This window comes from Uranotaenia lowii, unplaced genomic scaffold (genome assembly GCF_029784155.1).
Source record: "Uranotaenia lowii strain MFRU-FL unplaced genomic scaffold, ASM2978415v1 HiC_scaffold_14, whole genome shotgun sequence".
Taxonomy (NCBI): domain Eukaryota; kingdom Metazoa; phylum Arthropoda; class Insecta; order Diptera; family Culicidae; genus Uranotaenia; species Uranotaenia lowii.
In genome coordinates, this window is record NW_026597410.1 from 58,309 (window position 1) to 73,184 (window position 14,876).

Genomic DNA, 14,876 nt, shown 5'->3' on the forward strand with positions numbered 1-14,876 from the left:
TTAATCGATAATATGTTCTTAAAATTTCAAAAAAAATCTCCAAGTTTTTTCTCTCAATTTCTCAACCATACTCGAGGAAAACCACGTGGTCATTTTCACCACGTTTAAGATAAGATTGCTAAAAGCTGAGCGATGTTGTTGTCGAATCCAGACCCCGTTTCTCTCGCAATTATGTATTCCCACGAAATAAGGCCAACAACTGAGAGCGAAAATAATCAAAGAGCGCACCTTCGAGGTAGCATAGTTTGGATTGGTTGTTCATTATTGCAGGTTTTTGATTGGCTGGACAACGAAATGGCGGACAACAAACCACACCCAACGGCAAATGGCTGGTCGTAACTAATTTTTCCTTTTATGCTTTTGGTGGTATGCAAAACTCAATACAGAAAATTGTACGCTACTTTCAAACATGCGTTACATGAAATATGATTTAATCATACATGAGGAGATGCTTCATTGATTGAACTCCGGAAAATTACCCACACGGGATCCTTTTGGTTTATGCATATTAGATCAAATTACATATGTACCATAACCCAACAAGTAAGAAGCGGGAGCAATACATCCGGTGTTTGAGCTGGTTCTAATGTCCATACAACATATTATTATACCTGTTACCTATGCCACGTTTCAAATACAATTCAACTGTATTGAGGTAGACAAAATGTAAGGTGCGATCTTCAAAAAATAAAAGGTTAAATAAAATAAATACTTTTTCATTTTACAATCGATTGATAGCTTGTAATATACCCAATTATTTTCATTTCTACAATTAATAGACACATGTTCTAGAGGATCTGTTGACAAAATTTTCTCTTCTCAAGTGTCCAAACTATTTACTAAGCTATTAACTTTGCAATGGGCAGCACTGGAATAGTGACATAATTTTTTCAATTTGAGAGATAAATACTTGACAGTCCAGGGGCGTACAAATGTTGGAAAATATGCATATGTACACAGCTACACACCATATTCCATTGGGCACCCCTCGATGTCTTGCGCAAAACTGTCCTCAATTTTGAAGAGAACAAAGAAAATTCAGTGGGAAAGTTGAATTTAGGATTACAACAAAATAAGTCTTCTTCGCTTCATACTAGGCTTTTGGGACCATTTTCAGGTGTCATATTTTCTCTGAGGTCCTGAAAATATTAACAGGCAAAGATAAAGAATACTTCAATCGATCAACTTTCGGTTTCGTCGATTGTACTGTCATGCTCAAAAAATCGACTAATGAGCACACCCTGTGGTTTTCATGCTCCTTCATATGAGGCACGCAGGGCCAGTTCTCTAGTCTGCTGCCGAAGAGGGAGAAACAAGAGTATGATTCTATCATTTACACCAGACGTGAAAACATAGGTCAACGAGCAGGTAACGCTTTTGGTACTGCTGATCGTCTTGAAGCCAGATAATAAAAGCTGTACATATTAAGAGATCCAAATTGATTTTCTGAACTGAAAAGTTCTATTACTGGGCTAGCCAAGGTGATTGAATTCGTGAAAAATGCATAATGTTCAATTGTAACGTGAGCACGAGGAAGGACAAGTGCATCAATATCACAGCTTTAGGCGTATCGTGCGTAGTTAGTGAAAAATTATTCTCTCCCTCGACGAATGATCTTTTTATTTTCTTCTGCTCCGACGAAGAGGAAAAAAGAGCCCATCGTCGTCGACGTCGACGTCGTCGTTATTGGTTGGGAGCAGAAGCAGAAGTAGAAGCAAAGAGCCATATAGGCAGCAGCAAAAGCAGAAGTACCTCTGCTTTGCTGAAGAAAATGTAGCCCATTTTTGGGTGAAAAAAATGCCGAAAAGCTGCTAAAAGTGTAATATATTGTGCATGAATGTAGTTTAGTGCAAAATATGTGTAATATCAGTGCAAAGAAGGTGCACAAATTAGTGAACTTTTTAATAATTCCTCGCAAGCAGGAATTTGAGGTGGAAAAATCAATACCAATATGAAAATTAACAATGGCGGCTGTTTAGTCCGGGGAGGAGCTTAAAGTAAGTTCAAGACAAAAAGTTACTTGGAAAGTGTAGAAAAAGGTTGTTTTAGTTTACGAATATTATAATTAACCAAAAATACCAAAAATTTAAACTGTAAAACTTTTTCCTGGAATCATTAACTAAAGCTTACAGGAATTTTCCACTTGGTGAAAATTTTTCCTTTTCCCCTGAATGTCTGAGTGAATAGATTCAGGAGTGAAAATTATTCTATATGTATGTATGGATTGAGGATATTTTAACTGCATCTCCGGTGGCAGCGCAGTGTGAATGAAAGTGCGTTTCTTCCCAGTCATTTATTACCAATTATGATTTTTTCTGTATCATTTCTTGCAGTTTCCAATTTAGTTTCAATGCTCAACTCAGCGTTTTCCTAAAAAAACAATAGCCGGCGTAAAGTTGACATTTATTTTTGTTTAATTGGTTTCACTCGTATAATTGAATAAATCCGAGAGATTTTTTGAAACCTTTATATTTTATTTTATTTTATCTTTTCAGGTCGAATCCTGATTGGAATACCTAATCAATATGGTGATATGAGCAACTTACACAAATAATTTAATTGATATTAACAGTAAAACAATACAAGGAATAAGTAGTGGCAGTAACGCTAAAAACATAGAAGAAAAAAATCAATACAAAAACTGCGAACGGAAAAATTGTCTATTAAAAATAAAGACAAACGAACATCTAAAAAACGACATCACCAGCTTATCCGTTCTAAAATGCACAGCATGTTTCAGCAAAATAGCGAAATTCAGCGTCAAGTCGAAAGGATCAAACAGTCAAGCATTTCACTCAAATCGTATATTTTCTCTCGTGATAATTTCAACATTCCCGAAACGTCATTATCAAAACCGTCTTCTTCATCATCAGTTCAAAGGCAGTCCTGCGCGATTCGATTACGGCAGAAAGACACCAGAGGAAAACATATATCGACATTAGAATCGCAAAACAGTCAGACCGATAATGCATATTATCCTCATTTAGTTAGTACTGCATCAAATGATACCAGCAACAGTAAAACATTTAGTAACAACAAAGGCAACGGTAGCAGTAGTAGGAGTCGGATATTATTCTATAGGTTGATTATTCAAACTTTTTTGGCCTTGTTCTTGGTAACGAAATGCTGTGACGCAGCTAAACAAGATGGTGAGTAGTGAATTCATGTTTTTAATAAATATTATATTCCTCAAAAATAATGGGTACACATCAACAAGTCTTTCAAAAACTCGTGTTCCGCAGCTGAACTTTTTTATAATAACAAACGTGTTACCTACTATACTACTAGAGTGTTGATAATAAGAATTCCAAACTCAACGACAGTGGCACGATGAGATGATGTCATTCAGTCGCGATCTGATTCAATAATGAAAGAGATTTGTCACCTCCATTCTACCGATTATATAAAGAACTCAATGAGAAAAAAAGGTTTTTAGCTTTCATGAATTGGTCCCAAGCCACCATGTCATACCAAATACCTCTTTTCAACATTTTATAAGTATTTTTTTCCTAGATCGAAATAGTCTTTGAAGGACTTGTTTGAAAAAATGTTTAGTTCGAGAAAACTCGATATGTTCCACAATTCAACAATGTCTTGAAAACGGGATTCTCCGCAGAATAAATGGTATTAAAACTCCATATAAGCTTGGGCTCCCCGATTAGGAGTGAAAAACTAAATTATATCAAGATGAGATATTTTGATAATTTTTTTTTGTTTCGATTATAGTCGTTTTACCATCTTGGCATACGCAACTTTATCAACGTTACAGTTGGCGGATCGTTATAGAAAAACTTATCCGGTACAACTGTGTTCGATTTTTTCTCTTGGCCTCGAACTCGCGGATATCGGCTCAGAAGACAACAGACTTGCTAACTGAGCTATATCACAAGCCCATTTTGATACTAATTTTTTCCTATCTAAATGAGTTATTATTCAGTACTCGTAGGATGTTAAAATATCTCAAATTATATCAAAAAATCTCTACGATCATAGCTAAATTATATAAATTTTAGATATGCTCCTTTCAAGATTATATCTCATTCAGATAACATAGTTTGATATTGGATAGAACAAAACCTATCAAAATTATAACTTATCAAGATATGAGTGCTTCGAGAAAAATTTCTAGTGGAATGTCAATAAACAACATTAAATGCTAAAACCATGCTCCATTTTTGGTTTCCCAAAAATTGGATCCAATTTTATGGATTAGTTGAGCAAAATTCATTAATGCACGGTTTGGGCCGTTGACTTCGATGTCCGTGTTTCATAAAAACCCGATCAGGAGAGCATATCAAAATAATAGCTCAAGCGTATCTCACCATGATATTTACATCTGATTCAGTTATAATTAAGTACTACAAATTATCGATTTTAAGTTTCTTCAATCTGAATTATATCTTATTCTGATTGACAGACTTGAATGGGGTTGAGCTCATTTTCAATGATCAAGATTTTTTTCGGATAGTCCTAAAATAAAATGATTACATCTTGTTTTGATATACGTACAACTTTTTCTGAAACACGGACATCGAAGTCAACGGCCCAAACCGTACGTTTATGAGTTTTGCTCAACAGATTCATAAAATTGAATCCAACTTTTGGGAAAACAAAAATGGGTCATGGTTTTAGCAAATAATGTGGTTTATTGACATCCCGATCAGGAGAGCATATCAAAATAATAACTCAAACGTATCTCACCAAGATATCAGATCACATCTGATTCAGTTATAATTGAGTATTCTAAATTTTCGAAAATAACTTTTTCCAATCTGAATTATATTTTATTCTGATTGACAGACTTGAATGAGGTTGAACTCATTTCTAATGATTTTTTCGGATTGTCCTAAAATAAAATGATTATATCATGTTTTGAAATGCGTGCATTTTTTTATGAACCACGGACATCGAAGTCAACGGCCCAAACCGTCCATTAATAAGTTTCGCTCAACAGATCCATAAAATTGAATTCAATTATTGGGAAACTAAAAATGGAGCATGGTTTTAGCATATTATGTGGTTTATTGACATTCCACTAGAAATTTTTTTCGAAGCACTCGTACCTTGATAAGTTATAATTTTGATAGATTTTGTTCTATCCAATATCAAACTATGCTATCTGAATGAGATATAATTTTGAAAGGAGCATATCTAAAATTGATATATATTAGCTATGATCGCATAGATTTTTTGATATAATTTGAGATATTTTAACATCCTACGAGTACTGAATTATATAACTCATTTAGATAGGAAAAAATTAGTATCAAAATATCTCATCTTGATATAATTTAGTTTTCTCCTCTTGATCGGGATTCCACTAGAAATTTTTCTCGAAGCACTCATATCTTTTTTTTTATTTGTCTGCGTTTACACGAATTTGCCTAGGGCCAATTTTGGCCCAACTTGGCTAAGCACTCATATCTTGATAAGTTATCATTTTGATAGGTTTTGTTCTGCTCAATATCAAACTACGCTATCTGAACGAGATATAATCTTGTAAGGAGCATATCTAAAATTGATATTATTTAGCTATGATCGCATAGATTTTTTAATATAATTTGAGATATTTTAACATCCTACGAGTACTGAATAATAACTCATTTAAATAGGAAAAATATTAGTAACAAAATATCTCATCTTGATATAATTTAGTTTTTACCTCCTGATCGGGAAGTTGCACGTATATCAAAATATGATATAATCATTTTATTTTAGTACAATCCGAAAAAAAATCTTTATCATTGAAAATGAACTCAACCCCATTCAAGTCTGTCAATTAGAATAAGATATAATTCAGATTGGAGAAACTTAAAATCGAAAATTAAGAGTACTTAATTATAACTGAATCAGATGAAAATATCTTGGTGAGAAACGTTTGAGTTATTATTTTGATATGCTCTCCTGATCGGGTCGCAGGCTATAAACTAAGATCCTAAGTTTCAACAAAATTTGTACATATGTAAAAAACATCAAAGGTCATGAACAGTAGACTACATGAATGTTAAATTTACTTTTTTTTCTTTTTTTCCAATCTTTCAATAATAGCATTACAAAGTAGCACTGGGTGCACATTTCCAAAACGATGGGAGGGACGATGGTTTCAATCTGGGGTACAACAGGAAATTACTATAGAAGGATCAACTTTAAGTACTAGAGGAAGGTGCATCGCTAGCGAGGGAGATAAATTTTTATTAGTGAACGAGTAAGTATATCTTTGTGTTGGTAGTCTTTCCTTTATCGCAATCTATTATATACCTAATATCTATATATTTTACTGTTGGTTTATTTTAATTTCGATTCCATCCATATCGCTTGCCATAAATATCGATATGCAATACTCGCATCATTGCATATATTTGTATTTGTGTTCTAATTTCTATTTTTTTCACGTTTATATCTTTTTCAAATGAAAAAATCAACGATGATGGAAAACATTTTAGAAAGGGATGTCATCGATGCGTTGTAATATACCAGAAGCATATAAACATACTACAGTATAAAGAAAGTGAGTGTGAAGATATGTATACAGGCCAGTTGAATCCAGCTGCAATGCCTATTCATAGCGTTTTAAAAAGTGAACATAGTCGGGGGGCTCATCCCAACATGAACGGGCATTCAAGATTATCGTCATCGGATCCGTATGTCCGATCCAATGAAGATAGCGACAATTGTAAGCAATGAATTTATTTTATTCCCTAGCAGATAACAACTTTCTTTTTCGATGGTTTACACATCTTCTGTTAGGTTTCATTTCTTTTCTTAACCTCGGTTCTTGGGTTCTATTTTTTCTATTTGTACTTTTGTTCTATTTTCTTAATAATTTTCTGTTTCATCTTTAGTCTCACAATTAGAATCATATGTTCTTCATTGTACCACAAAAATCAGATGGGCGTGAAAGTTTGATAATTTTCTTAAACGATTTCAAAACTGTAAAAATCTTATAAAATCCCTTTGAAGTAGTGACTTTAAAGCTTTTTTTGAGGGGTATTTTTCGGTGACAGATTGTTAAATAGAAGAAAATAATTGTTGGATTAAACCACACATATACCTAATTATACATACCAAGTAAATAGGATGCGCGCAGAAGGTGTATTATTATTGCTTTGTGTCGTATTTTTTTGTTTATTCAGAGCTCTCGCATTTAGCAGAACAAACGCGAAAAACATGCCTGAAGTTATCTACACCTTCCCCCGAATCAAACAACCACCCAAATTGACCCTTCTTGAATCAAGCCAAATTATCGTTGTCGTGTGTGACCAAAAGGCTATATACAGAAAAAGCGCCAGTATGCACACCAAAAGCAAACCCCATTCGGTTTTTCAACAGTTTCCCTTGTTTATTTTTGATGCGTAATAGAACAAACAAATCTTTTATTGGTTGCTCCTGTTCATCCGCGATAGATATCTTTTTCTGATTCACCGTAGAGTTAATTTCACATCTCAAGGGATCAGTAAAAGGGAAACTATTTATCTTGTCAGGTAGCAACATAAAACTTTTCATTCTTTGGAGTCAGATGAACTTGATTTTCGAAAGAAAATTTGCATCCCTTTTTCTTTCTTATCATTTGTCAACGTTTCGTGTTGTATGACAGAAAAAAATCAATAACAATCGCACTGCAACAGTACAATTTTGAAATTCTCCTCTACAATAAATCATTCTTGTTTGTACTTATTTTTTGACATTTTTTAATCTAAAAACAAAACTTTTTCATTGACAGCTAAATATTGAATTGATAAAGAAATGAATTTGATCAAGTCTTGCTCAATCAAAATACTTTAAAGACATAGCTGAAAAAAAATCAGACCGTGTTAAGACCATAATATTACTAAAAACAATGATCTTTCAAATAATGATTCCATTAGGGTAAAGTCAAATAGCAACTTTTGGAACAATCACTTAAATAACTACAAACCTGACTGCTTTCGTGCAAGTAACTGTTTATTAGACTAGTAAACTTTTCGGCTTTTTCGCAGATCAAATCCGGACTCATATGGGTTGTTCCTCCTGCATTTTCAAGTATTTCTGCAAAATTACAGATCATAAGTTTGTCACTAATAAGACCACTTATCTGAGAGTCATGAGTTTTTTTTTTAATTTATGAGTGTCGAAATCAATACGAATCGAAAAAACAACTGAGATATCTAAAAATGAATCATGAATTCTTAATATATTTTGCCAACTGAAACTGTATCAAAATTCAAACATCACTCTATTTTACTCTTCATCTAAACCGAGGTCACTTTAGATGAGTGATCTGCTGAAAACTGTATATGCTTAGAATTGGCGGTGGTAGTAGCCAAAACTAAAAAAAATGAAGTTTTCACCTTTCCTTACATTTATAATAAAATTTAATTTATTGGTTCTGTTCTTGAGTCTGTTTTATGTATTATCATTTGCGTGTCATTTCTTCAGATAAATTTACATAGAATAAACATAAAAAATATTCCGAAGCAGAGTGCGGTGCTCTGATGTACCGACCATTATCACCAAAACTCAATTAGGTGAGAAAAGCGGAACGAGTAGCAATTCTACAGCCATATTAAGTTCTTTTTAACTCTGATCCATAGCGTATCGTATCGTATTGTTGCCTAAAAACTAACACAGAACTACGGTTTAGAACAAATGAATCTACAAAAACAACTGCAAACAGTGTTGGGATGGGTTTGCCCGGCTTCCTACTTTTTGCATTATTACTTACATTCCTATATGTGTAGCAAAATATTTTCCCTGTATAGTAATTTTTCATTTTCCGAAGTGCTACAATTTGTAAGCTTTTCACTCTCTTTTGCATTTTTTGCAACGACACACGATTACATTGATTAAAAAATAAAATATAATCAAGCTAGAATACGTATTATTTTGCAAGAATCTATGGACAACTAACAGGTTATAGGTAATAGGAAAATAGGGGAAAATTGTCATTTTATGCATTGGTCAGCCGCATACATGCCTTTGTTCCGGAGAATGATAGGGTGGGTTGAACAATAATCGCCATAAGCTATCCTAGTTTGATATACAAATAAAGGTAGGTGCTATGGCTATCATTGTCTTTTCCAACTCGATTCAAATAACATTTTATTGTTTTGTTTCAGTTCATTAACGTTGATAGTTTTCCTATCTATAATTTATTTTGTATAATTACTCTGATCCCGCTTTTACATTTCGCGTAGCAGAAAGTGATTTACAGTATCAAAACTTATGACGAAATCTTATTACTAATACAAACTTTTTTTTCAATTTATTTCTTTTATTTACTGTTTTCCTTTCCTACGGTTATGATTTTATTATCGCTAGTGTTAAAAAAATAGATGAAAAAGGATATTAAGACATTTCAGTCTGCAAGAGCACAAGCAGAGTGAATAAATCACGTGACACATTTTTCAAATAAACCACATGCCTTTCGGCTCCTATTCTAAAAATGAGCTATTTTTAAAATTTCTTTTTTGATGAGATTTTTATATACTAAAATGATAATCAAAGGGACAAAAATACGATACAACGTGACCGAAACGAATTGTTTAAGAAAATTATGCCAAACTTTCCATAAATGCCATTTTGAGTAGCGCACACCTAAACGCACCCCGCCATAGATGTAGATTTATTCGTACTTTGGCGTGATCAACGGTTTTAGAAAACTCGCCAAGAATGCACCACTCTGCATGGATTTACTAACAATAAGAAGAAATACAAACTGCTGATGGCAAAGAAAACATGTGATCGTTTTTCTGAGCGCTTTCAAAAGGCTGATGAAAAATATACACAAAAATGATTATTAGAAGTGTTTCTACGTTTTCTGCATTGTGTCTTGTTTTTTTTTGTTTATTGCTTTTCCAGATTAGTTTTTTTCTCTTTTTTTGTTTTGTTCGTCAAGAAGCATTAAATGACTAAAACGTGATCATATAATTTTGTTCGAAAACTATCAACGTGATAATCATGTTTGTGCCTTTGCTTCTGAAAGTTCTTACTGAGTGTGTGTGTGTTTCAGACATTTTTTTCTTATTGAATGCATTATATTTTGTTAATACACCACATTTTTTTTAAAATAAGAAACCTTCTCGTTAGCGGCCAATTTTCCTGTATTTTCCTACTATGGCATAAACTTTGATTGCCAAGGCATAGATCTAGATGACCTAGAGCAAATAAAAAGTTATGTTAAGAAGAGAGAAAAAGCGATTTCAACTAAACCAGAATAAGCTCGTTTTAGTCATTTTAGCCTTGCTTGACTCAGAAAAGTCTCGTGGACAGAGTTGCTAGCTGAATTATCTGACGAAGTACAAACACATATTAAAACTCAGAATGGCGTGGATATTATTCAGCTAGCTACTACTTACTTAAAACTTTTTCAAAGACTATCCACATTTCTGTACAATAGCCTTTTCTTGTCTTCTATGTAATCTCCCAGTACTGTAACATCGTATATGATAAATGTAGCGTATTGTGTCGTTTTGTTTTTGCTGTCATGCAAGAGCTTTAGTGAGTGATTAGCAGATAAATTGATAATTGGTTTTGGCATCGGTAATTTAAAAATTGTTTCATCTACTAAATTATGTTACGTGCGAACATCGTTTTAGGTATGGGATGCAAGGGACGCGAAACGTTGCACTATCTTTGTGAACAGATCCCTGGCGATGCATTACTCTACAGTATGTTCAAGATCAACCCAGAGCCCATCAAATGTCCACTATCTGGTTAGTGAAAAAACCACTTTGATTAACAATGACGATGACTAATACTTCTCCTCTCAATTGAAGGTTCCTTTACTTTCACGTACAACCGAGGTCATGGCGAGTGTCGGAATCCGGTGTCCAAGATGGATATGTGTACTGAGGACAGTAGATTATTGCTCAACTTTCAAGCATGTCCAGATGTTCCCGGGACGGAGAGTACAGGTTAGTAGAAAAAAAAATCTTTAGAGCTATCAATAGCATATGTTAAAACTAATACGCTAAAAATTTCAGTCGAGGAACTAACGTGTCTCGCATGGTGGAAAGATGGAAACTCCAGATACCTTGTTGGGTTAGTTTCCCATCACCATGCCACAACAAACGAAGATCGATTCCGGTGTTTCGTGTACGAAAAAATCAGTGGATCAGGTATAATGTTATTTACATTTGAAGCTAAATAGTTCAAGCCTAATTTTTTCCCTTTATTTTTTCAAAAAAAAAGGTGCCGCCAATGCTGATGCCGAGTATAAGCTAGCTCAATCTGGTGACGCGACATGTAATGGGTTGGAGAGTGCAGAAGTTGGCTCAAGAATTATGACTTTGAAGAGAGCCCCAATGACGGAACGATGCGATTTCCCCACTTGGTTCAAAGGTCCCCGACATTGGCACGCACTTATGGGGAACGCAAATTACATTTTTCACCCAAGGTTAAAAATCTTTAGACGAAACTTTTAGTTTGGGATTAATTGGGGACCTTTTCTATTCCTCAGTGATGGATCGTTACACATCGTTAAACCAAGCGGCTACATGGAAGGTCGGGCTCTTTGCGAGCAAATCAACAAACAGACTCCAACCGAGATGATGGCAGTAGTTCACCACACAACTGGATGGTAAGTAGATAGATCACAATAAATTGGCAAAATGAAATCTTGGTTCAATTAGACTTAATTGGCGATTGACGATCTGATTCGTTTGTCGTTTCGCAGCACTTCTGGATACATGTGTGTGATGTTCTATAGACGAGATACTCACGTAGCCGAGCTACAGATGGGCACACCCGCAGCACGATTGGAGGATGCCTGCACGACTGAAAATTTCGACTCGCATCGAACTCCGTTTGTTACTTTATTAGGTAAATGCTTTCTGACTGTCATGTGCATATGTATGTAATGTCTCTGTCTTTTTTCTACTCCATTCCCAACGTTGGTTTCAAGTGGTCATAAAAATTCAATTAACTAATCAAATCAATTTCCATATCATAATTCATCTCATTGCAGCTAATAATCCAGAAACACAGATCTGTCCGATGGAGGGATACTACTCAATCAAAGGTTTCCTCATTCCCTCTTCGTCGATATCAAGGCACAAACGAAATCACAACAACAACAGAAGTCGCATGCACCGCCATAGAGAGGTTGTAAGCTTCCGTAATCAGGAAAGCGTAACAGATGGGGGTTTTTATAGTAGCAGCATGGAAAAGCGCAAAGCATTCTCGCGGATGAGACGAAGGGCCGCAACGGTACAAGTGCTCCAGCAGCCAAGTGATAATGTCACACAAGACTTTTACAGTTTAGGTAGGTACCTAGTTATGGATGTTCACATATACTCGTTCTTTCGATTGACAAATTAGTTATGAAAAAAGAGAGTAATTTAGTAGGTAAACTAATTCAGAGTCAAAATTTAAAACCAAAAATTTGAAAGTTCCGATCTCAAAAGCTTAAATAATTTCATCAAAATTTCAAAAGCAATAAAAAATTTAGCCCGATTCAGTGAAACATTGTTGTAATGTTTAAAAAATTGTTTCGCATAAATCAGATTAAAAAAATCAGAAAAAAAGAATTCTTAATTGTATTGAAATTGGAAAAATTCTTCATGAAGCAAATTTGAAATCTCTAATAATAATGAATATGTACAGGATAAACTGTCAGAAATAAATTCATGAATCCGAGTAAAAAGCAAGCAATTTTTCTGTTTTTTATAAAATTGACAAAAAAATTGCAGAAATTTTTAGATAGTTTCAATAAATTATGTGCTCTTCATGGGCGTACATTTTTGTGTTTCAAATCATTGGGAATAAAAAAGAATCATTGTTGTTTTCTACCATGTAACATAGTTAGTTGTTTACCAAGCATTAAATTCAATGTATTATATCTTTTTTTTTTCAGAATCTACCCGGGCTCGTAGAGAAACAATGGGATGTAATATTAACCACAATACCAACAGACGTTTATACATAGGATGTAATGAAAACACTGTAATAGAGGTTAAACCGAAATGTAAAAACGATGAAGAAGAAAGTGAGTATACATAATCAAAAATTGATATATTCAAAATGTTAATCGATTTTTTTTTCTATTCAAAAATAGCTTACACTTGCCACGGACATTGGCAGGAAAATCAAACGACCTTCATCATTGCCAAGCATCTCAGCTCTCAGCATGGTGTCTGTATCAGCTACGTGCCAATCGAGGGAAATCAAGTACAAGTGTACGTAGGAGATTCCTGCCATAGACCCGGAATGCAGCAAGGCAGCAGTAACGGTATTTCCAGTTCCGGATCTTCGATGGCCAATGGAGGCGTTGGATCGAATCAAGGTGTTGGCGGCTCCACAACTTTTCATAAGACTATGTCAAATGTTACTGTTGTAGGTAAGGTTTACAAAACCGTGTCTGATTTAGTGATGCTTTTAAAATGTTGATAACTTTTTCACAGGAAAATGCGGCGACACTAGCAGATCGATTACGCTACACTGCCGATTTAATGGCTGGATGATTCTCACTGTACTATCGATAGCGCTGTTTAATTTCACCATAAGATGATCACACAAAATGTAAATTACAATTACAAGAAACATTAGCGCTCTGAACGGTAAACATTCATGTTTATCTTACTGGTTACAGAACAACAACACTCACAAAGACTTCACACATCCACATTCAAAAATGTGACTTCTGTGTACCATGTTGTACAAAAAAGACAGAAAAAAATTAGAACCGAAATAAATTTATGGTTTTTATTGTTTTATATTTTTAGTTTCATTTTAATGAAATCCTCGATATAAAAGAATCTTCCTTTGAAAATCGGTTTCACATTAGTGATCATTTAGCTTAAGGAAGTAAACATGTATACAGAGAATGGAAATAATTGACTAGGTAGAAAAGCGAAAATGGAAAATTGTAATTATTTATTGATATGCATAGAAAGTGCATGCATAGAAAGTGGTGACAGAAGAAGCGAGAAAGTTCTGTGAATCACTGAAATCATCACACGACTAGATTTGCCAGTGTAGACACATACTTACACACTTTTGATTCTTTTGGCTGTACACTCCATTTTGCAAGTGAAATTATCGATTAGGTAAGCCACGCAGTAATCTAATATTCCCTTTATGTCATAATTGTTATCAATTGTTCCAACCGTAAATTCTTATGTTGCAACACATCAGATGTCACGATTTTTCCAATGTGTATTCCAAATTGTTTGGTCATTAGCTTCAACTATCACTTTAACTACATTTTTTACACTGCCAGCAATAGCTTGTGTAAATATTATTCCCTTTACATAAACTCCTTCACAAATACACAAGAGCGAACGCTGGGGAGAAATTAGAGTTAATGCAAAGCGAACCCAAAACACAAGTAAAAGGAATCAACGAATCAATTTGCGCTTACAGTACTCCGACATGAATATGCAGAAGAAGTAATTGATACTAGAAATTGGAATGGAAGAAAAAGCTAGGAAAATTATGCCATTATTGTTTTTATTTCTCAAATTATGTATCCAAGGTTTCCTAAAAACGCGAAATAAAATAGCGAAGTGATGAAGAGGAATGTATAGAATCTATGCTAAAATAATATGTTACATGAAACGGCAAATTAATTTCGAAAATGAGATGAGCATGAGAAAGTTCGGATAACGTGTGCGATGAATATTGTGAATATGTAATGGATGAGCTATTATAAACTAAGACAAAACTGAAGTTTTAAGAGAAAAAGGTAAAAAGAATTACAAGCAAGTACTTTAGGCTTTTTAAATTAAATTATCAACAGTATAAAGATTCGATATTTTTTGTGTAAGTATTTCAAACCAAAAATAAAGCGCATTTTGTTTTCTTTTTTCGAAAAAATAATCCAAGTGTTTGATTTACGATAGTGAGTAATTTCATGCAGACGATCTTTTCGAGAGCTCTTAACATTTACAGTTGAAACA

At 34.1% G+C, this 14,876-nt stretch overlaps 1 protein-coding gene across 2 annotated transcripts; it reads left to right on the forward strand.

Moving 5' to 3' along the window:
* Positions 1 to 1,111: 1,111 nt before the first annotated feature.
* LOC129759337 (uncharacterized) lies at positions 1,112 to 13,691 on the forward strand. Of its 2 annotated transcripts, none has more exons than XM_055756751.1 (14): positions 1,112 to 1,997; positions 2,496 to 3,149; positions 6,049 to 6,205; positions 6,444 to 6,673; positions 10,575 to 10,691; positions 10,755 to 10,892; positions 10,962 to 11,096; positions 11,170 to 11,374; positions 11,438 to 11,557; positions 11,654 to 11,799; positions 11,945 to 12,241; positions 12,833 to 12,964; positions 13,034 to 13,315; positions 13,380 to 13,691. In XM_055756751.1, the coding sequence occupies exons 2-14, from the start codon at positions 2,723 to 2,725 to the stop codon at positions 13,484 to 13,486; spliced, it is 2,493 nt and encodes an 830-aa protein (XP_055612726.1). In that variant the 5' UTR covers positions 1,112 to 1,997; positions 2,496 to 2,722; the 3' UTR covers positions 13,487 to 13,691. The 2 variants fall into 2 exon arrangements, with proteins under 2 accessions (XP_055612726.1, XP_055612727.1); XM_055756752.1 differs by having other exon boundaries at positions 1,116 to 1,997; positions 6,444 to 6,508.
* The last annotated feature ends 1,185 nt before the right edge of the window (positions 13,692 to 14,876 follow it).

Excerpts from the sequence above, each read along its gene's own strand:
- LOC129759337 (XM_055756751.1), top strand. The coding sequence starts at position 2,723 with ATGCACAGCATGTTTCAGCAAAATAGCGAAATTCAGCGTCAAGTCGAA. Across the intron at positions 6,674-10,574 it reads CAATGAAGATAGCGACAATT|GTATGGGATGCAAGGGACGC; the intron begins GTAAGCAATGAA and ends ACATCGTTTTAG. Across the intron at positions 11,097-11,169 it reads CGAAAAAATCAGTGGATCAG|GTGCCGCCAATGCTGATGCC; the intron begins GTATAATGTTAT and ends TCAAAAAAAAAG.